We start from the raw sequence: 22,883 nt of genomic DNA on the forward strand, positions 1-22,883 counted from the left end.
GGAGGGTTTTCCCTGACATGCTGAGGGGTCTGCAGAACATCTTGTACTACCTGTGATGGGCTACCAGAGCTGGATTTTAACAGGGGAGTAAGGCGTGATCTAATTACAGTCTTAGAAAGATTACTCTGGCTGCAATGAAGAGCAAGATTTGGCAAGGAGTGTGTCTGAAGGCAGAGAGAGCTGTTAGTTGTACTGCTGTGGTTTTGATCCAGGCAAGAGATGACGAGGGTTTGAACTAAGAGAAGAACTGTGGTCTTAGAGAAAAAGCAACAAAGCCCTGAGATAGATATTCTCCTGGTAGACAGGATGTATCAGCCCCTATTGGAGTGACTGGGAAATTTCGGTTAAGGACAGTATTATGCTGAGTGAAATAAGTCAATCGGAGAAGGACAATCATCATATGGTTTCACTCATATGTGGAATATAAGAAATAGTGAAAGGGACCAACCATAAGGGAAAGGAGGGAAACTGAATGGGGAAAAATTAGAGAGGAAGACAAACCATGAGAGACTCCTAACTCTGGGAAACAAATAAAGGGTTGCAGAAGGGGAGGTGGATGAGGGACCGGGTCACTGGGTGATGGGTACTAAGGCGGACACTTGATGAGATGAGCACTGGGTATTATACTATATGTTGGCAAATTGAATTTAAATAAAATATTTAAAAAGATTTTTTAAATGGTCATTTGACTCACAGGAGCTCACAGCTGACTAGCAATAAAGGTGCAATCCTCTTCTGAAATGTTCACATGCATGGCTTTCTTGACATATATGATGACTCTGTCTCTCAGAATCCCCTTGAAGGCAGGAGCCAAGACCAGTCATCTCTGAAGTCCCACACAGCAGGTGGCACATTTCGCCCATAACACTGGCTAAATGAACATAAGCTAGAAATCAGGTCAGTCCTATTTATAGCTTCTGACCTGGCTTCTCATCCTTAGCTGCATCAGGCACCTCCAGCTCCATGGCAGAGAAGAATGTCACCTTGGTGAGCAAATTCCTCCTTATTGCATTTACCGACTGTCCTGAGTGGGGACTTCCTCTCTTCCTCCTGTTTCTATCCATTTATGTCATCAGCCTGCTGGGGAACGCGGGGATGGTCCTTCTGATCCGAGTGGATGGCCGGCTGCACACCCCGATGTACTTCCTCCTCGGCCACCTGTCCTTCGTGGACATCTGCTACTCGTCCACCATCGTGCCGCAAATGCTGGCGGTGCTGCTGCAGCGGGGGGCAGCGCTGTCCTACACCTGCTGCGCTGCTCAGTTCTTCCTCTTCACCTTCTTTGGCTCCATTGACTGCTACCTGCTGGCTCTCATGGCCTATGACCGCTACGTGGCCGTGTGCCGGCCCCTGCTGTATGTCACCATCATGACCGAGAAGGCGCGCTGGGGCTTCGTGGCTGGGGCTTATGGGGCTGGTTTCTCCAGTGCCTTTGTTCGAACAATCACAGCCTTCTCCCTCTCCTTCTGCGGGGACAACGAGATTGACTTTATTTTCTGTGACCTTCCTCCTCTGTTAAAGCTGACCTGTGGAGACAGCTATACCCAGGAGGTGGTCATTGTTGTGTTTGCCATCTTTGTCATTCCTGCCTGCATGGTGGCGATCTTGGTGTCCTACCTGTTTATTGTTGTGGCCATCATGAGGATCCCCTCTGCGGGGGGCCGGGCCAAGACCTTCTCTACCTGCGCCTCTCACCTCACGACTGTGTCCCTCTTCTTCGGCACCCTCATCTTCATGTACCTCAGAGATAACTCTGGCCACTCTTCACAGGAGGATCGGGTGGTGTCTGTGTTCTACACAACAGTGATCCCCATGTTGAACCCCCTCATTTATAGCATGAGGAATAAAGAAGTAAAGGAGGCCCTGAGGAAAGTTCTCAAAAGAGCTGAGTTGTACTGATCATTTCCAACTTGGAAAATCCTGAGAATCATGTCTTCTGCAGTGCCAGTGTTCTGGACGTTCATTATTCATGGCACGCTCAATGTTTAAATAGATGTGTCATGGTACAAGGTATAAAAAGGAACCAGAACTTTTAGTTCCAGAGAGAAAAGAGAAGAAAAGGAAGAGGCTACCTGCAAGAAGATTGGGAGAAGAGCTCTTACTTCCAGGCCAAATGACAAATGGATGTGCAGTTAAATCCTGGGTAATCCAGATGTGGCACATGACAGGTCTGTGACTATAAAACAAGATGGCAGTTGTTGCAGACTTTCCTATGAAAGATCTCTATCATATAGAAATGTTGAAAATAATGCATAGTGAGCTGTTTATACCCAAATACTTAGATTCTGCTATTGCCAGTATATTGTTATATTTGCTTTATCACAGATATTCATTTACCCATCCACTAATTCGTCCTCCAATTCATCTTATTTTAAAAATGCATTTCTCAGTGAGTTGCTGATATCAGTATCAGTACTCTTCACTCCGATACACTTCAGAATTATGTCATCAATTAGGATTCAACATTTAGATTGCATTCATGTTTAATGATTAAAGTAGTAGTTCGATGGTCCAGTTAATAAAGCTGACCCTGCTCAAAGTCTTCTTCAGACTCTTGCAGTAGTTTATAGGAGTGCCTGACAGGAATCACCAAAAAATTGCCTAGGATGACATGCCTGTCAATTCTGATTACCACTGGAAGTATATCCTGTTCTTCCTTCTTCCCCACCTGTTCCAGCCCCCACATGTCATATTATTTGCTGAGAATCCATTTTGTGAATTGATACCATTCCCACTGCCCACGAGAGTATCTGCAGTGTGTATATCATCAATATAGACTTTACGTCCTTACAGTTTTTGATCTCAGGGAGGCAAAGCACTGCTGCATTCCACACATAGGTGGGCTGGAGGGTTATCCTGCATCGGATGCCTGTGTCTGTAATAGCTCAACCTGTGTCTGAAGGCTTTCAGAGTCTGTTGGTCTTGATCTTCACTTCTCTAACTCACAGGTGCTCAATCAAGGCACTAAGAGGAACAGGCCACTCACATCTCATTTTCTGTTATTATATTGACCCTTATTCCTGGAAGTCAAACTCCTTTTCTCCCTGTCCCTTGGATATCAAAAGACAAGATCCCAGGCATATGAATGATGTAAACCATCATGGAAGAGAAAAGGGAGGTGACGGTATCTTGCAAACGAGGGATGATTCCAAACTCAGCCAGCCAAAAATGCAGTGTCATACCTGGGATTCCAGTATAGCTCTGCCGTGGTATCTGAAAGTAGGGCCTCCTATGAAACCTTTCTTTTCTTTCTTTCTTTTTTTTTTTGTTATGAAACCTTTCTTAAGCCAAAATTGGCATAAAGCAAAGAAGCATTTACCACTAGTTTATATGGAAAATTTTTTGAGCATTTCCAGATCACCAAAATAACCTCTCCTAGGCTTTTCTGATACCTTAGGACATATCTTGCTAATAGATATGCAGAATAAGTTGAGATAAAGCACAGATGCTCACAGACACAGTTCAGAGTTATGGTGGCTTGATGCTGAGCAGCTGAGTATAGTTCCTGGGGAGGAAGCTTAGTGGGGCTGCTCTGGCTCTTCGGGGTGTCTGCTGAACATTATTTTAGCCTTTTGTCATTTTTTGTAAAAGGGAAAATGCTCTTTGGATTTCTTTCAGTTAGCCAAAAAACAGGTCTTTTGTAAAAGCAAAGGGGGGCAACGTGAACTTTTGAAAAGCAGAGAATACCAGTAGCAGGATTTTAAATTGGAAGAAGCAGCTAAATGAAAAGTTGAAGATCCAGGGTGAACTTGTACAAAGGATACTCAATTTAAGATCACCTGCAGTAAAATAAAACACATTAAAATCTTCAAAGATGTTATGTGTATTTCTAGAGGACAAGATGATTTAAAATATATATTATAATTGTCATAAGAAATACTTGATCCATTTAATGGTGGTTTGTCTGGTTATGAAAGCCCAGATTGAAAATCTACAGCTCCACAAGAGGGATGGTTGATAGATAGCTTCCATGTCAACTGTGTTATAGGTGGTGGCAAAGGTTAAGGAAGGGCTTAGAAAGCTCAGATCAGTTATGCGAAGTTTCCTCCTGATTGAAGAGACAACATGGGATCTGTATGAATAAGAGCAGTATGCCAAATAGCTATCTGCTCTCTTGGAATCTTCTGGAAGGCATGGAGCACACCATGAATTGAAAGTAAATGCTAAGAGAATGAGCTGCCAGGCCTAAGGAGACAACTCCTTCTAAGCAGGGGGAATTCTAAGCAGGTAGTTGAAGGCTGCTGTCTAAGAGGAAGGGGCCAACTGAACTGTCTGTAGGAACTAGTGGCCATAAAGCCCCAGTGTTGTATAGGGGATGTCATACACTTTTTACTCTATATGGAGAGCTCAGGGACGGTCAAGAAAAATGTAACTGGGTGATGGGCATTAAGAATGACACGTGATGTGATGAGCACTGGGTGTTATATGCAACTAATGAATCACTGACCTCTACCTCTGAAACTAATGATGTACTATATGTTGCCTAATTGAATTTAAATTAAAAAAAATATCCTGAGGTATCCACATATGTATAGAAGTACAGACAGAGGGCAGCCCCGGTGGCGCAGCGGTTTGGCGCCGCCTGCAGCCTGGGGCGTGATCTTGGAGACCCCGGATCGAGTCCCGCGTCGGGCTCTCTGCGTGGGGCCTGCTTCTCCCTCTGCCTGTGTCTCTGCCTCTCATTCTCTCTCTGTGTCTCTATAAATAAATAAACAAATTCTTTAAAAAAAAAAAAAGAAGTACAGACAGAGTTAAACTAGGTATTTTTATTTTGTTTACTTATTTTTTAAAAGCAGGCTCCCCTCCCAGTGTGGAGCCCAATGAGGGGCTTGAACCCCTGACCCTGAGCTCAAGACCTGAGCTGAGATCAAGAGTCAGATGGTTCACTAACTGAGCCACCCGGGCACCCCTACATTAGATATTTTAAAAGAGTAGTTGGGGATCCCTGGGTGGCGCAGCGGTTTAGCGCCTGCCTTTGGCTCAGGGCACAATCCTGGAGACCCGGGATCGAATCCCATGTCAGGCTCCCGGTGCATGGAGCCTGCTTCTCCCTCTGCCTATGTTTCTGCCTCTCTCTCTCTCTGTGTGACTATCATAAATAAATAAAAATTTTAAAAAAAGAGTAGTTGATAACATGAAGGTTACCTGGTTGTAAATAAGTGTTGGTATTTTCTTACATCTTGCTACATCTTGTGTTGAAGTCATTCAAATAAAACAAACTGTGATTCTTTTTGTTGAGATATTTTAACTTTAAAAGTCCTGTTTTAATAAAAAATATATAGTTGATTAAATCATTCAAAAATCTTCATAGAGCATACTATGCTATTCAGACCAGAAAATACCATCTGTGGGAAGGTTCTGAATGTGGCTGTAATACCTAAAAGGGTAATAAAAAAAGGTCTTCTGGAGAGATGTTGGATATCCAGCTCAATAAGGGGATGGTGAGTATAATACTCTACCCACACTCTCCTGGTCTCCTGCCTGGAACTCAGCTGGATGCCTCCCCTAACCCTCCTCAAGTGCCTGCCAGAACATGGTTTCCTTCATGAAGGAAGGAAGCCGGGTCCTCCAGGAGCTCTCAAAGAAGGGACTTATTGGTATCATGGGCTCTCTGGTGGCTTCAGGAGACTCTCCCAGCCTTTTTTGCTTCAGACCTGAAAGAGAGGTCCTGGGGACCACACTGCTTGGTCCAGGAGGTGGAGAAAGAAAAACCATAGCTCTTCTAGGGGCAGCCCCAATTAGTAGATATTACCATACATTGATTGCAGTAGACATGAGCAATAAGGCATAATTTGCAAGAAATCAAGAAGGGGCATGATTCCCTCTTGATCCCCTTTCTTTGCTTTCCATTCCTTTGCTTAAAATCAGCTTATGTGGCTTTCTTTTCTGGGGACCAGTGCCTGATAGAAAGAATGCTGGGTGGTGACTGTCACTAACTAGCTCTGTGTCCTTCCATAAGGGAATTCCCAATTCTGTACCTCAATTTCTCCACCTGAAAAATTGGGGAGAGGCTGGAATATGAGAATTCTAAGAGCCCCTCTGTGGTCTGACATTCTATATATCTGGCCTTTAACCCTATTAAAGTATAAAGTATTTGAGGAGAGGACCCACATAATGCATCACCACCCACTTTGTTTGATAGGGAGCCCTCCCTGAGCAAAGGTTAGGATGAGTGAGCACCCGAACCTAAGTAATGGAGAAGTGTGGGACTGGGCCTCAAACCAAGGAAGGTGGAGTGGCCAGAGATGAACTCTGCACACTTTGCATGGGCCTTAGGTGGTCAGGATGTCAAGCTTAAAGACATCATCAAACAGCAATTGTCTTTCCAATGCTCTGTTGATGGTAGTTAGATCTGTCGGGAGGATATAAACATGAACTGTTTAAACAACAGCGACACATCTGCTTCCAGCTCTAATGCCTCTTGCTTCCCCAAGTTGGTGCTTAGAAGCAGACTAGCATCCCCTCTTATCTGGGAATCTGACCCTGAGTTCACATGAGCACTTCTGCTTCTCTGTAGAGCCCATCTTTCTGGATTCCACTGACTGGCCCTGAGGTAGGCACCTGACCAACATTAGGCCAATCCTGGTACCTTGTCCCTTGGCCATATGACGTCTGAGGCCTTCCTTAGAATTTTTTTTTTTAACTTGGCATCAGAAAAAGTGATTTTCATCTTTTCTGTGGTGGAAAAGCTGGGGCATGTGAAGGGTGGACATAACCATTGGCCATTTTTTTTCTACTTTGTGGAAGAAGTTGGGTTGGGAAAAACTAAAGCTGATAGAGACCATTATGGACACTAGAGAAATTTTTGTTTTCATGAGAGTTACCAGTCCCAGTTGTTCCTAATGTTTAGCTGCACCCTCCTCTTCACTTCCCAAGATTTTAAGAGTCTTGAAGTGAATTCATTTGTGTGTTTCAGCCATGTTAGGTGCTGGGCTTCTGTGGCTTACCACTGAGAAGAAAGACTTCATCGAGAAGCCCAGAATGACTTTTAGGATCTCATTCTCCACATTTATGAGGAGCTTGACTAGATCCCTAAAGTTCTAACTCCACCATTTTGGGAAGTTCAGATATAGAAGCTCCAAGAAAACTTTGAGACAACTATCAAGGAAGCAGTGGCAGAGACTTGTACCAGGGTTTAGGAAGGGCAGATAATGCATTTTTAAGAATTAGAACTGAATCATGAAAAACTCACTTGATTATCTGGTCATCTTTATTTGGGGCTTTTTCTGTATTTGGGAGAAGTAAGGAGGCACTGGGTAAGGTGCCAATTATCCAGTTCGGCCTTGAAAAGTTATGGTTGGAAATCAAATGAACTAATCCAACCACTGACTATCTTCCCATTTGGGGACTGCAGCCTGTTTGCCTATAAATTGGAAAGCTCAGGCCATTTAACTTCTAATGTCCCCTGTAGTTCTAGATCTTATGGGATCCTCTAAAAATCTGGCAGTTCCACAATATGTAAAGCGAGGGTGGGGAAAACAATGATGAACTGTCACATCAGGATAAGTGCTTCCAAAGTAAATTTATGGGCCCACAGGAGTCCTTAACCTTGAATTACTGGCATGAGATCCACCATGGGTGGTGGAAGATAACAGAGATGGATCCCAGGGTAAATACTGAAGACATGTCCTCCTTACACCCAAACTTGTCTTCTTAACGCCTCCTGCAGATTGTGAGATGTGACTCCTTAGCCACAAGAAACAGATACCCACTTAAAGTAGTTCAAGAAAAGAGCCTTTTGGAGGAAGAAAGGATTATTCCTGCGATGAGCTCAGGTCAAGTTTTCTCCTCATCCAATCATCTGCCCTTAGAAGGGTGAGGTCATATGGGGTTGAGGGCAATGCTGAGTCCATCCTTTCTCTGGGGCTGTGATACTGCCTGGCCAAGTACTCTCAGAATTTTCTATGATAATCTGCTTACTCTGCAATATAGGTCCCATTCTAGGGCCAGTCCTTCTTTTCTAAAAGGCTAGAAAGAATATAAAGACCCCAAATATGGGGTTCAGAGACATCCTCATGAGGGTTTGCAATAGAGTATAGAGGTTAAGAGTAGGCATTCTGGAGCCAGACTGCTTGGATTCAAACTCTGGCTCTGCCCCTCACTTTGGCAGTATTGATGATCTGCCTCAACTGTTTGCTTACAGGTTCTTATCCCCTTAAAATGAGGATTGTAACCGTACCTAACTCATGGAGTTGTTGCATGGATTCAATCAGCTAATTCATCTATCTTTCTTTTTACCTAATTATCTATCTATCTATCTATCTATCTATCTATCTATCTATCTATCATCATCATCATCATTTATCATCTTAGAAGAGTCAGCTGGCTTATAGTAAGCCACTTACATGGTCTTTTATTGGGCTATTATTATTCTACTGGATTTCCCTTTCACATTTTGGTTCAGCTACCACCAAGCCCTGAATTTGTAAATCAGGAGACAAGTTGGTCATATCTGTAGTTCTCAGCAACATACCTCTAAACTTCCCCTACTGTATTATATAGACCCCAATATTCACAAGTGTGACATTTGGGTCTACAGTCTTTGAGGTCCATTCTGCTTCCTGAGGCTGGCCTCATGATGACTAAAGTCTTACTAATTATCTGATGGTAGTTTAAAATTGTACCATAGCTTCCTGAAAGTAGGGTTCTGATGGTCTCAGCAGCCTATTTCTCCTGGGGAAGAAGTGGCTGCAGGAGATCAGCCATTGGACCCTCTTCAGAACTGAAAGATAAGTCTTTTTTAAAAAGCTCCCGAGGAATCTGTCTGGAAGGATGCTACTGCCTGCCTGACCCCCTCCCAAAGTCTTTCACAGTAGGAGCCATTGCTCTTGGGGCAGCCAGTCTGCAGAGACTTAATGGAGCCAGATTTCGAGATGATGAGTCATCAGGAGATGCCTTTTCTTGGAATGATTATGGTTTTGCTGTTTGGCATTTGGTCAACTGCTGAACTTTTTCAGAGCTGTAATGCATAAGGCGCATCCATCCCTGGGAACTCAAATTCTGCAAAGTTGCTAATCTGCTCTCAGTGAAAACAAGGTTCTGTGGTCAAATATTTTTGGGAAACAGTGGGTTAAGAATGTTGGCAAGGTTTCTTCTCCTTTTTAAAATAAAGATTTATTTATTCACTCCAGAGAGAGAGGGCACATGTGTGCATGGGGGGAGCAGAGGGAGAGAACCCCCAAGCAGACTCCCTGCTGAGCACTGAGCACAGAGCACAAGGTGGGGCCAATCTCACAACCCACAAGAACATGACCTGAGCTGAAACCAAGAGTCAGATGCTTAACTGACTAGCCCCCCAGGTGCCCTGCATTGGCAAAGTTTCTTAATTATAGGACCTCATGGATCATTTAATATGCTGCTATGCTATATGAATTTCCACATGGGCGATACAGTCTGCAGGGATTTTCAAACCTGTGAGAACAGTAAATGTATTTTCCTCCCTGGAACCACCTGGGATGCCTGTTAACAATGTAGAAGTCTGCTCCCCATGGCAGCAGAGGCACTCTATCAGAATTTCTGGAGGTGGGATGATAGTATTCATGTTTTAAATAAATTCCCTGGGCAATTCTTATGCACCAGGAGAACCAGTTTGAGAACCAGTACTATGGAGGAGAGCTCAATCACCATAAAGAATTTGCTGTTTGCCTGGTAGAAGTTTGTTTACCACTCACACATCTGCCTCCCCAACAATTTTTCTCGTGACTCCCCATTTGCATGATTCTGTTTCTGCCAAACAGTGAACTTTCAGAGTCACCAATTCTTGGTGATGGAAAGTAAAAGCTTACACTTACAAAACAGTCTCCTTTTGGGATCAGGTCAGAGCTGGCTAGAGTGGCAGTGGGCAAATCCCTTGACAAAATTCCCAACTGAGATATAGGAAACCTTCAAAAAAGGACATTCCTTTTGGCACAAAGCAGAAATGTGGCAAGACCAGGAACCAGCCCCATTGGATGCTGCTGAGTGACAGCAGGACGTGGGATGAGGGTTTTGGAGTTGGAAATTAGAGAGACATCCTCAAAGATCTTAGACACCTCGCTAGAAGTCACATGAGGATAAATTGCCTTTCCCTGGAGACTCCCCTCAGGGACCAATTCAGGCATGATGCTGGGGCAGTGAATATAGGAAGCACCGCCAGCAAGGTTTACTCCTGGATCAGAAGCTCAGCAAGAAAGGCTAGCCCCTCTAGACCTGTTATGTCATCTCAGTCTGACAAAGTCCCAGGAAGCTCTAGTGTCAGGGATTTATTATTTTGCCAAAGGTGAGAGGAAAGAGAGAGACTCCATGAAGTGAGGACAGATAGAGAGGTCTGGAAGCCACCTCACCTCACCTTGGTTGCTATGATTATGGACTCATGCTGTATCATTGTTTATTGAAAGGGAACACAGACAGGGTAAATGAAGTTCAGAAAGGAAAAGTGACTTGCTTAGGGTCACACATCTTGTGTGGGTGATCTAGAACACAGGTTTCCTCTGGATCGGTAGGTTGCCGGCAGAGGAAATGCTACATGAAGGAGGAAGGCATTAACAAAGAGAGATTCAGGTGATGATGGTCCGTGCCCAGCCTTCAGCTTCCAGATCTAACTTCTTTCCTTTGCTATTTTTGCTAATGGCTCTGCTCCATGTTGGCCTGGCCACTGGTGCATCAGGTAATCAAATAGAATCAAAGTCCTCCTTTACATCCCTGTTCTAGAACCCTAAGGACTTCACATCCATTAGCTGAGACTCCTCTAACAAGCCTAAGACACCAGAGTGCAGAAATATTTCTGCTTTCAAATTTGGATGCTATTATCACACTACTGCTGTTTTCCAGTATGGTGAGAGCAACCAAATAGTGCTTACTGTGTTTTGTTAGGTGCTGAAAGGAGCTTATGGTGGTTGTTTTGCTTCCAAGGTTATTGCTAGTACTTACAAAAAACAACAAGCGAAAAACCCTTAATAAGCCAGCCACCCCTAATTAGGATAATAGCTATTTGTTAAACATGCCTGCTTTTAGACTGAGAATAGAAATATTCCTACAAGCGGAGCCCATTGCTGATTGCTAATGGGCTTTTTAAACTTTTTTTTTGGTTCATGCTCCTTTGTTCGTAGAATATAAATTTTCCTTCCTTAAAACAGTCATTTAAAATTTTAAATAGCTACCATATATGTATGCAGTGCTTTTAGCTTTACAATGCACTTTTGCATCTGTTTTAATCTATGCATTAACCTCATCTGGTAAGTAGGGCAGATATTATGATCCCCCTCTGGCAGAAGAGGAAATTGAGGTTCAGAGAGGTTAAGTGCCTTGTTTAAGATCAAACAGCTAATTGGGGACAGGGTTGCAAATACAAGAGCTGACTTGTAAGTCAGGGAATCGCTTGCTGTCCATTCTTAGTGTAATCGAAGCATTCATCACTTTTTATTTTATTGTTTTTTAGAGAGGAAGAGAAGTGGGGGAGGAGCAGAGGGAGAGAGAGAATCTTAAGCAGACTCCACTCCCCCCGCCTACCAGAACCAAGCCCAGAGGACGTGGGGCCCGAGCTCTTGCAGCTGAAATCATGACCTGAGTCAAAACCAAGAGTTGGATGCCTCACCTACTGAGCCACCCAGGTGCCCGACTTTTTATCTTACCTTATAGTGAGCTCTGTTTTTGTCCATTTCCAGTTAGACCCCAAACTTTGTTCGAGTCTGGTGCCTCCCCTCAGATACCCTGGTTAAAGCTTTCTTACTTGTGATGACTTGCACTTGCCTCCAGCCCCCTCACCTGCCTCTCCTGTCAGTCCTCCGCAGGCACATGGCCAGGAGGAACCACACCATCGTGACCGAGTTCTTCCTCACTGCATTCAGCGAGCATCCTGAGTGGGGGCTTCCTCTCTTCCTGCTGTTTTTGGGTTTTTATGTCATCACCTTGTTGGGGAACGCGGGGATGGTCCTTCTGATCCGAGTGGATGGCCGGCTGCACACCCCGATGTACTTCCTCCTCGGCCACCTGTCCTTCGTGGACATCTGCTACTCGTCCACCATCGTGCCGCAGATGCTGGCGGTGCTGCTGCAGCGGGGGGCAGCGCTGTCCTACACCTGCTGCGCCGCTCAGTTCTTCCTCTTCACCTTCTTTGCTTCCATCGACTGCTACCTGCTGGCCCTCATGGCCTATGACCGCTACGTGGCCGTGTGCCGGCCCCTGCTGTATGTCACCATCATGACCGAGAAGGCGCGCTGGGGCTTCGTGGCTGGGGCTTATGGGGCTGGTTTCTCCAGTGCCCTTGTTCGAACAGTCACAGCCTTCTCCCTCTCCTTCTGCGGGGACAACGAGATTGACTTTATTTTCTGTGACCTTCCCCCTCTGTTAAAGCTGACCTGTGGGGACAGCTACACCCAGGAGGTGGTCATTGTTGTGTTTGCCATCTTTGTCATGCCTATTTGTGTGGTGGCGATCTTGGTGTCCTACCTGTTTATTGTTGTGGCCATCATGAGGATCCCCTCTGCGGGGGGCCGGGCCAAGACCTTCTCTACCTGCGCCTCTCACCTCACGGCTGTGTCCCTCTTCTTCGGCACCCTCATCTTCATGTACCTGCGAGGTAACGAGGACCAGCCCTCCGAGGGAGACCGAGTGGTGTCAGTGCTCTACACAGTGGTGACCCCTCTGCTGAACCCCTTCATCTATAGTCTGAGGAATAAGGAAGTGAAGGAGGCGTTTAGGAAAGCTCTGAACAGGCCAAAGGCTTCTGGAAGGACCTAGATGGACTCTTGCCAAATATGTCGTTCCTTCGTTTCTCCATCCTATCCTTAAGTAGCACCTACTTGGGGAAACTTTCCCAGGCAACTCTACTTAAAATTGCACCCGAACTTCCCCTCTCCACTTCATGACTTCTTATTCTATGAAATACTTGCCACCATCTGATATACTATATGCTGCATATTCGATGTTGTCTCAATCTCAACAATTAAAAAGTAGACTACATGAGGCGAAGCATTTTTATCTGTGAGATTCATTTCTGTGGTGTGCAGTGCCTAGCCAAGCACCTAGCACAGCACCTAGGACAGCACCTAGTAAGCACGTAAAAGGCACCCAGTAAATATGTGTTGAATAAATACATGACTCTCAGGTTCCAGAGTCAACCTTTGTGTCCAACCTCCTTAGTTCTCAGTTTGTTTGTTTGTTTTTATCCGCCAAGTGTGTTTACCTACTTTATAGGACTAGATTCTTGAGGATCCAATGCATGGACCATGTCTGTCTTATTTGCTAATATCTGTTGAATGCTGTACACAGCATTTACTTAATGAGTGAAGTAAAAATATTTGGCAAATCCAAAAGCTGTCTACAAAGGCAACCTCTGTTTTGATCCAAAGGGATTTTTCCAAATCCCATCATTTATTCTTTCATTGTTTCCTTCTTAATGTTTCTGTGGATTTTGACTAATAATAAAAAATTATATATAGTAACTAACATTTTTCAGACAGTTACCACCTTCTAGGAATTGTGATGTGTGCTGCAGGAATTTTCTGACCTCTCACCACGACATGGGGAGGCTTAGCTCTGTTTTGTAGGGAGAGGAGGCACCAGAGATTCAGTGAGGCTGAGCAATTTTCCCCAGGACAGGAAGCAAGTGGTTGAATGGGGCTTCCAGCCCAGTGGAGCCTGAGCTCTTACTTGCCATACACGGTCTGCTTCTACAATCTTCAGTCACTCAATCTGGAATTTATTGTTATTGCACATTTATTTTTTCTTTTATCATGAAAAGAAAAGATACAAGTCCAATCTGTAAAGGTATCAGGCAGCCAACAGATTTATTTTGCAGCCCTGATGTGCTAGTATTGCATGATGTGAGAGCAGGTGTCTGTATGTGTGTGTGTGCGTGGGCCTGTTGTCGTATATGAGCAAATGACGTGTGTACGTTAAATAAATGGCAGCTTCTTGAGCTTTAGGAATTTTCATTTTAAGGACCTACAGGACAAAACTTTTAGAAAAGAGTTGGCTGGGCATGTTTAGGAGAAGATATAGAGGAAAAATTGCCCTGGGAGCCAAGAGATTTGAGTTTACACGCCAGTCTTTATATGTGTTTTTGCACAAATCACTTAGAAGCTGCAGAATGGGTAAAACAACCCCACAGAGTGCCTCTTGGGGGCTGTTTTTCCAACATTAACTGCCATGCAAATGTTCCTCTGACACCTCAGCTTCTGTGGCAAGGGATAGAGGCGTTCGTGTTGTAGGACATCTCAGGGTTTGGCACCAAAGTGTCCAGGCTGTCACTTCACAGCTGTATGACTTCAGATTAGTGAGGGCCTGTCAGTCTGTTTTCTCAACTGTGAAATAAAACTTATTGAGCATTTACTCTGAGCCAGGTTTTATGTGTATCACATTTATTCTCATGGCAACTCGGTGCATGTGGGCAACAGGAAGGTGCTGGGTGAAGTTCTGTAAACATTAATTAGTGTGATTATGGTGATTGTCCCAGGGTTCACAGCCCAGTGGGCATCTGCGGGCCTCTTCATTTCAGAGCTCTCTGGAACCTCTCTTCTGGGCTGAGATCAGCCTTGGGTCCAGACACCTCCAGAAGTGGAGTTCACTAAATTTTTTTTTTAAACTTGGCTCTTAAAGGAACATACACTTAAATACACAAATTAATGCTGGGCACTATGCTAAAAGCTTTATGTGAATGATTTACTTTAGTCCTAACAACTTGAATGGAAAGTCATTCTGATTGATCTCATTTAGCAAAAAGGAGGATACAGAAGCCAAACAGGTGATACAACCTGCCCAAGTTCTGCAGCAAGGAGCAGCTGACCAGAGAGTACCTTATCTCAAGTCTCACTCCAAAGAGTGTGCTCCCAGATGATATTCTTTGGGAATTTCCCCTTCTGTCCCTCCCAGGCTCCAATTCTCAGGTTGGAGAAAATCATTTCAGAAGCATCTGGATTTCTGTTGCTTCCAATACGTAGTTCGTAGTTCCTCAGTATGGTGCCTCTAAGCAGTCACCGACCTTGCCTTCATGTCTTTCTTGTCAATCTTCAGTAATGGCTTAAGAATTCAATATTTCTTTCCAAACACTGACCAATTGTTATTTTTTTTACCATTTAATATGTATTTAATTATTTTTATCTATCTATCATCTATCACCTATCTGTCATCTATCAAATCCAATCTCTGCTTCTGTGTTTGGTTTTCTTAGATTCCACATACAAGTGAGATCATACAGTGTTTGTCTTTCTCTGCCTGACTTATTTCCTTTCCAATACAGTGCTGAATAGAAATTATGAGATGGCACGTTCCTCTCCTATTGTTGATTATAGGAGAAACTTTCACCAATCACTATGTAGGGTTTTCATAGATACTTTTTGTCAGCTTAAGGGAGTTCCCTTTGATTCCTAGTTTGTGAGAGTTTTTTTTTTTAATTATTAATGGATTTTGAATTTTGTCAGAAGATTTTTCTTATTCACTAGGATGATCATATAGTTTAATTTTGTGCTTTTTTTAAAAAAGATTTTTATTTACTTATTCATGAGAGACACAGAGAGATAGGCAGAGACACAGGCAGAGGGAGAAGCAGGCTCCCTGCGAGGACCCTGGGATTATGACCTGAGCCAAAGATAGACGCTCAACCACTGAGCCACCCAGGATCTCCTATTTTGTGCTTATTAATAGGTAGATTACATTGATTGCTTTTGGAATGTTAGGCGATTCTTGTATTTTTAAGATCAACTGTACTTGGTTACAATATAGTATTGCTTTTATTATAAAAAAAAAAAGTAGAAGATGTTCCTGAGCATTCTTGGTTGGTTAAAAAGATCACAGATGGTATTGCCTAAAGCCATATGCCAGTTTTAAAAGGAGATTGTACTTCTGAGTCATCTAAATTCCTCTATTAAAAGGAGAATAAAGAGAGAAAGGCATAAGCAATGGAAGGAAAATGGGAACAAAGAAGAAATTTGAGATGTTTTCATCTTCTGGGAAAGTGTTGTGCGGGCGGTGGTTTCCATGTGGATTGTTCTTCTTCTTTTTTTTTTTATTGGAGTTTGATTTGCCAACATATAGTATAACAATAACACCCAGTGCTCATCCCGTCAAGTGCCCTCCTCAGTGCCCGTCACCCGGTCAACCCATCCCCCTGCCCACCTCCCCCTTCCACTACCCCTTGTTCATTTCCCAGAGTTAGGAGTCCATGTGGATTGGATTCTGAGGTTGCGGGACTGGTAGACAGGTTGCTGGGGATGACTGCTGCCCCGGGGTGATGAGCAGATCACAAAGGAAGATCAAATAGCTGATGGTTTGGCTTCTGTGATATTTGAAACAGATGATCCCTCTTTTTTCTTGGAAGAATTTTCACTTTCTTCCTCAGTCTTCCTGACTTGACTTTATTCTAGTTTCCTGCCTCCCCAGCTCCTGCTTCTCTGACTTCTGTGCTGGATCCATATTTCTAAATGTTAGAGTCATGCAGGGCTTGGTCATAGGTCTTTCTCTGTCTCTCTGTAGTCGCCCCTAGGTAATTTCACCCAGTTCCATGGATCAAATACAGAGAATATTTAAATAAAATTCAAAGTCTTCTCAACCATCAGAAAGGATGAATACCTATCATTTACATCCACGTGGATGGAACTGGAGGGTATTATGCTGAGTGAAATAACTCAAGCAGAGAAAGACAATCATCATATGGTCCCACTCATATATATAAGAAATAAGTGCAAGGGGCCATAAGGAAAGGAGGGGAAACTGAGTTGGGAAAAATCAGAGAGGAAGACAAACCATGGGAGACTCCTAACTCTGGGAAACAAAACAAATGGTTGCAGAAGGGGAGTTGGGTGGGGGATGGGGTGACTGGGTGATGGGCACTAAGGAGGGCACTTGATGGGACGAGCACTGAGTGTTATACTACTGTATGTTGGCAAATTGAATTTAAATTAAAAAACAAAAACAAAAAAACCCCAAAATCTTCTCCATGGCCTGAAACGGTTCAGCCAAGTTGGGTCCCGAGCTACCACCATGACTGTTTACTTCCCTCATCCCCCTAGTCCACCTGGCTCACTGTTCTGTGAGGGTGCCACCCTGTTCCTGCAGCAGGATCTTTCTCGCCTACTCTTCCCTTTTCCTGGACTGTGTTTACCCAGATCTTCTCATGGCTCACTCTCTTATTTTCTTCAGTTCTCTACTCAGATTCCTAAGAAAGGCCTCCCCCAACTCCTCTCCTTTCCATCTCAAATAGCTAGCTAGTCCATGCAGGGTCACTGTCTACCCTCTGACCCTCCTTCACTTTTTATCACAGGCCTTCTTGCTACATCATAGTATGGCCATCATTTATTTATTCATACATTCCCTGTCTGTCGCCTCCTCTGTGAAGGAAAAGCCAGGAAAGCAATGATACTGTCCTGTTTTGCTTTTGACTCTCACTAGGTACTCAGAACTTACTTGTTTAGTAAATAAATTAATGCATATCTGCTGACTCTTTATGCATTAGGCTTTTTTGTATGTGCTTATGTTTATTAGAGCAATTAATTTTTCTATTTCGTATTGTCGATAGTTATCCACATTTCCATCTTTATGAATTATGGTAAAGGTCTCTTAAAAGCCCAGGCATCTTTATTTTATTTTTTAATTTTTATTTTAAAAATGTTTTATTTAAATTAAATTAGCCAACATATAGTATAACACTCAGTGCTCATCCCATCAATGCCTTCCTTAGTGCCCGTCACCCAGTTACGCCATCCCACCAGCCTCCTCCCTGAATCAGGTTTTACAAGTCATGCCTACCACCATGTGTGGATTTTTTTTCAGTTTGTTTTTCTAAACATTTCTCTTGCATTTGTGTTACCTCCATTTAGGTGGCAGGGATTTCTGTTAATTTATTCATAAGGCCACAAATTGGCTTTTTTCAGGTACGGCTAACACAAAAGCACAAGAATAGTATAAAGTTCAGTTGACTGTGCTTTGCGCAAAATCTTTATGTATTCTAAAATCTAATGACATTAATTATTGGCTAAATATTGTCTTTGTTTATCCAGTCTTACAAATCACTTAAAATTATTTTTGTGTCAGTTTCTCTCTCTGGTTTGTGAACGCACCGAGGGCACAGACTGTGAATTACCCATCCTTTTAGTCCCAGGGCCAGAGCCTGGCAAATAGAAGGTTTATCATAGATGTTTGTTGAGATGACAAATACAAGAATCTTTTAGGGGAATTCGGGCATCTAGGTCCAGATGTATGCCTCTTTTCTGTGAAAACTTGTCAAGGCTTTCATAAAAATTTGCGGTTCTTTATTTTCTTAATCATTTGTCTTTTGTGTCTTAAACTTAATCCTAATTCACTTCCTCAAGCAAAATCCCAACTTGCATCCAAATCCATCCCTACCAAATTAGCTTCCCTGTTACTCACTGAGAATGGAGCTGTGTCTTAGATTGGATAAGGTTTGGAGCCTAGGAGCTGGAGGAAATGGAGGGCTGGCCCACAAGGATGATGACCAATTCAAACCATATTACCTGGTTCTAACCCTGCTGGTTGTTATTCTATCACATACTGGGCTGGATGAAACCGGAAGAGAGAAAATTACAGATCTGCCCAATTGATGTTTCTGTAACTGAGAAGATTCTGGAACCATGTTAAGCATGATGGTGTAAGAGGCAAGATAGTTTATCTTTCTTAAAATAAAAAAAATTATTTTTCTTCCTAGAGTGACAGTCAGTGTAAAATGTTAAAGCAATAACAGTGTTATGTAAATCCCTGCATTTTTTGAGACAAAACCCACTATTTTTGTTACATACTGTTGTATAACAAACCACCCCAAAATGTAGGGACTTAAAACAAGGACAGTCATTTTACTGTTACCTCTCACAGTTCTAGGAGTTGACAGGACTCAGCTAGGCAGTTTTCACTTGGGGTCTCTGGTGCTGACAGCCCATGTGGACACTGGATCAGCTAAATGTTCTCTCACTCCCATGATGGAGACTGATGGGAGTCACCCAGAGACTCAAAGGCTGAAACAGCTGGAGCTCCTTGGGCATCTCTCTCTGACTCGCTGAGACCTTTCCACATGGTCTCTCCAGCATGGTGGCTTCAGAGTAGTGGGACTTTTTTACAGGGAAACTCAGAACTCCAGAGGTGCTGTCCTGAGAAGCTGGAAAATGGAGGCTGTACTGGCTTTTCTAAGAATTTTAGAAATCATGCAGGACAACTTGTAGGGTGCTCTATTAGTCGAAACAGCCCCAAAGTCCTCCAGGTTCAAGGAGAGAGACACAGACTCCCATTTTTTGATGAGGATGTGGCAAAGTTCTTCAAGGATGGAAATATTCTTGTGACCATTATTGGAAAACACGATCTGAAACAACCACTGTCAATATTCTGTTGACTCTTTTCCTAGGCATCTCTTTCTGCATATGCTATTCTACATAAATGGGTTTTCATGATAATGCTATTGTAGTCTCTTCTTTGTTCATATTAGACCAATTGTTATATTACAGAGAAAGAAACTGAGGTTGGTAACATGGCTTGTCACACAGTAAGTTAGCTACAGACTCCAAGTCTCTTGATTACAAATATAAGACTCTCTACTGCTTTCTGTGTAGTAGTGAAGGCAGGGTTCATGTGGGAGCTGTGGGTGGAACTGGGTGGATTCTGAGGTATTTGAGGAAGGACTAAGAGGCTAGTTTGGTAACTCATATAAAAGCAAGTGGATTTTAAATTTATAATGAAGACTCAAATTAAGCATAAAAGTTTGAGATACCAGAGAGAAAGGTGGGTGGCTGATTATATATTTCCTCTTAAAGAGGTTAGATTTTTATAAGTTTAGAGAAGAAGAGAAGTCTTATTAGATTGGGGATAAATAAACATAGTTTGGTAGGGCAAGTGGATTGAGATTGGGAGCCAGGGGACAGTTACAAAAGAGGAATACTTTTTTTCCCCCCGAGTGTCCATGATATACTAAGAACTATGGTAGTTGTCTGACATACATGTCCATTTAGCCACAAACAGCTTAAGTAAATTAAATGATTTTCCTTGGATCACGCAGTTGAATCACAACTTCCTGAAAAACCAGGATTTAGAACCAAATCTCCTCATACTACAATGCAATTGTTAGAGGAATTAGATTAAATAACTAGTAATAGTTTGCTCCAAAGCTGAAAATATTTTTTAAAAGAATCGGACAGAGAAAAAGACCACGCTCTTCTGGGAAGCTCTAGAGTATATTTGAGGTAGAGATATCTCCAGCAGACATCTCCATCAACCAGTTGGCATCCAGATTCGCAGAAATCCCAGAGCAAGAGTGGAACTCAGAGTTCATGTGGTTCAATAATGCTTTAGGTCACCTGAGGGAAGTTTCCAGAATATAAGAGCCCGATTCCTTCGCTGGAGTCTGGGTTAGTAGGTGCAGGGTGAACTTTGGAAAGCAAACAGTAAAACTTTGTTTGTAGCCTTTCTCAGCCTCAAAGAAGTCTGAGGTTTGACTGTTGGTCTAATCCCTCTTGCAATAAGTTCCAAAACTGTCTACATGTATGCTGGATCCAAGAGGCAGGTCAGCTGTGCTGTAATGGTTTTGAAGCGCTTGACCACTTTTATCTGTTTGTTAAAATTGGTTGTGGAAGAGTCCGTATTTGATGAGAAACTTATGTTTGCTGAGATGCAGCTGCACCAGAACAGGGGTAGTCATATACCCTTAAGGGGACTGTCAAGAAAGAAGGCATAATGCCTAAGGAACCCCAGAGCTGAAGTTTTCCTGAACCTAGGTGGTCCACACCCACTGAGTACTCTCTCTCTCATGACCATGAACATTCCAAGTATGGAAAGACCAAGATATTTAGAAGCTGTGCCTGGGAATCATGAGACCTCTACTGTGATGTCATTGTGTATGTTATGTGGCTGTCCTGTACCCTTACTTACAGTTTTCTCAAAGCTTGACAATTGGTATATATTGTGAGTTTAATTGCCAAACTGAACCCAAGACCACTGCAGCTGGTTGAGCAGAGAAGGCACCTGCAAGGTCTGAGAATGTGCATTCCTTTAGGAAATTTCCTCTAGATAATTCTAATATATACCCTCAGTGGGAAACAACTGGAACCAATGGCCTTATTTTATAGATGAGAAAATAGGCTGAAAAAAGTGAGTTGACATGCCTTACATCTCATAACTACTCAGGGAAGAGTCAGGACTAGACCTGATGCCTTCTATATGTATGCTCTCTGATTTTTCATTGAATGCATTTTCCCAAATGTGCTTTGCATACTGGTCCTATGAACTACTTTGTGATGAATCACGTTATATATGATTAAGTTTAGTTTTTAGAATTGCTGCATGCCATACTATCCTCCTGGAACTGTATACTATACCAAAGGCTCTGAGAAGTACCAAATGTCTCTGAGAAGACATTTTGCTTCATTGAGCTCAGGGTTGCCCCCAAATTATTTGGATGTGGGACCTTTCTATGAACATCTTACTGGATAGTGGTTTTGGCAAAACAAACTTTGAGAAAAATTGACCTAGAAAAATCTATATTGAATAAAGGAATTAGTGGCAACTGTTTTCAAAGCTGTAAAACAGAGACTGTATGTACTACCTTCAGTTGATATTGTCTGAGGTATAAACAATTTTCACCCATTTGTAGTAACATAGATTCGAATCAAGATATGCATTATGCTTGTGACTTACCAAGGGGGTTAGGGCTTTGTTTCCAAGACCAGAGCTATGTGGAAAAGCCCCAACCCCTCAAGGGTTAGAATAGGAGGCAGATCTAAAGCTGAACTGTCACATCAGTGTCACAAACTCTGGGCAGAATCATCCAAATGGTTATGAGGATAAAAAGAATTCAGATGTCCAGGGCATCAAAGACAGGAATGTTTTCTATTAATGAGCTTTCTTAGGGCAACTTTCACGTCCTTGTTCCTCAGGCTATAGATGAAGGGGTTTATCATGGGTGTCACCACAGTGAAGAGCACTGCACCAATCTTATCTCTGTCATCAGGGTGAGTGGATGAGGGGAAGAAGTAAACCCCTATAATGGTCCCATAGAAGAGTAATACAACAGTCAAATGAGAGCCACAGGTGGTGAAGGCTTTCCGTTTTCCCTCCATGGATGAGATTCTCAGGATAGCCTTGACAATGCAGATGTAGGAGAAGAGAATTAAGGCAAAGGGGAAGGTGACAACTGATGAGCCCACGATAAACAACATGAGTTCATTGATACTTGTGTCTGAGCAGGACAGTTTGAGCAGAGGAGCCAAGTCACAGAAGAAGTGTGGGAGAATGTTGCTGTCACAGAAGAGCAATGGAATGAGCAGAAGGGTGTGTGTTAGGGCGACCACGTTACTGAGGACCCACGGAATGACTGTGAGCAAAACGCAGATTCTGGGTTGCATGAGGGTCACATAGTTCAGAGGGTGGCAGATAGCCACAAAGCGGTCATAGGCCATGACTCCCAAGAGGAAATTGTCAATAACAACAAACACAATATAAAAGTACATCTGTGTGATGCAACTTTCATAGGAGATAGATTGAGTTTTGGTCTGAATATTCATCAGCATCTTGGGGACTGAGGTGGATATGGAGGAAATATCAGCAAAGGACAGATTGGCAAGGAAGAGATACATGGGAGTGTGAAGGTAAGAATCCAAGCCAATGGCCAGAATGATGAGCCCATTCCCGACCACAGTGACCAGGTACATACCTAGGAAAAGCACAAAGAGAAGCTTTTGGTGCTCAGCCTGGCTGGAGAGTCCCAGAAGGAGGAACCCAGAGATGGTGGTTCAATTTCCTTGATGCATATATCTGCTGATCTGGAGAAAGAAACACAAAGTCTTCATGCCCCCAAAGAAAAACCAGTATGGTACCATTTGGCTATGGCCATTGCAAGGAGGTGGAGTTTGTTTTTGGCAAAACAAACTTTTAAGAGACTACTTAATAAGGAACTATGTCAGCAGTGCAGACAC

At 43.1% G+C, this 22,883-nt stretch overlaps 3 protein-coding genes across 4 annotated transcripts in view; 2 read left to right on the top strand and 1 right to left on the bottom strand.

The window, feature by feature from the left end:
• Nucleotides 1-22,883, top strand: part of LOC144292678 (olfactory receptor 9Q2-like) — a 96,814-nt gene that overhangs the window by 61,461 nt on the left and 12,470 nt on the right. The window contains exons 4-5 of one of the 2 annotated variants that reach the window (XM_077863366.1): nucleotides 11,417-11,588; nucleotides 11,759-14,254. The exons of the other annotated variant lie outside the window; for it this stretch is intronic. Of the exons in view, the coding sequence (XP_077719492.1) occupies nucleotides 11,564-11,588; nucleotides 11,759-12,717 (984 nt within the window). The 5' untranslated portion in view covers nucleotides 11,417-11,563 and the 3' untranslated portion in view covers nucleotides 12,718-14,254. Of the gene's footprint in view, nucleotides 1-11,416; nucleotides 11,589-11,758; nucleotides 14,255-22,883 lie in introns of those variants that run through there. 2 annotated transcript variants of the gene reach the window in all.
• Nucleotides 934-5,248, top strand: LOC144293391 (olfactory receptor 9Q1-like). The gene has a single exon (XM_077864479.1). It carries the CDS (start codon nucleotides 964-966, stop codon nucleotides 1,897-1,899), a length of 936 nt encoding a protein of 311 aa, XP_077720605.1. The 5' UTR covers nucleotides 934-963; the 3' UTR covers nucleotides 1,900-5,248.
• On the bottom strand, nucleotides 21,780-22,757 carry LOC144293392 (olfactory receptor 1S1-like). Its single transcript, XM_077864480.1, is given in 1 exon segment — nucleotides 21,780-22,757. A coding segment is annotated over 1 exon segment (978 nt).

This window comes from Canis aureus, chromosome 21 (assembly GCF_053574225.1).
Source record: "Canis aureus isolate CA01 chromosome 21, VMU_Caureus_v.1.0, whole genome shotgun sequence".
Classification (NCBI taxonomy): Eukaryota; Metazoa; Chordata; class Mammalia; order Carnivora; family Canidae; genus Canis; species Canis aureus.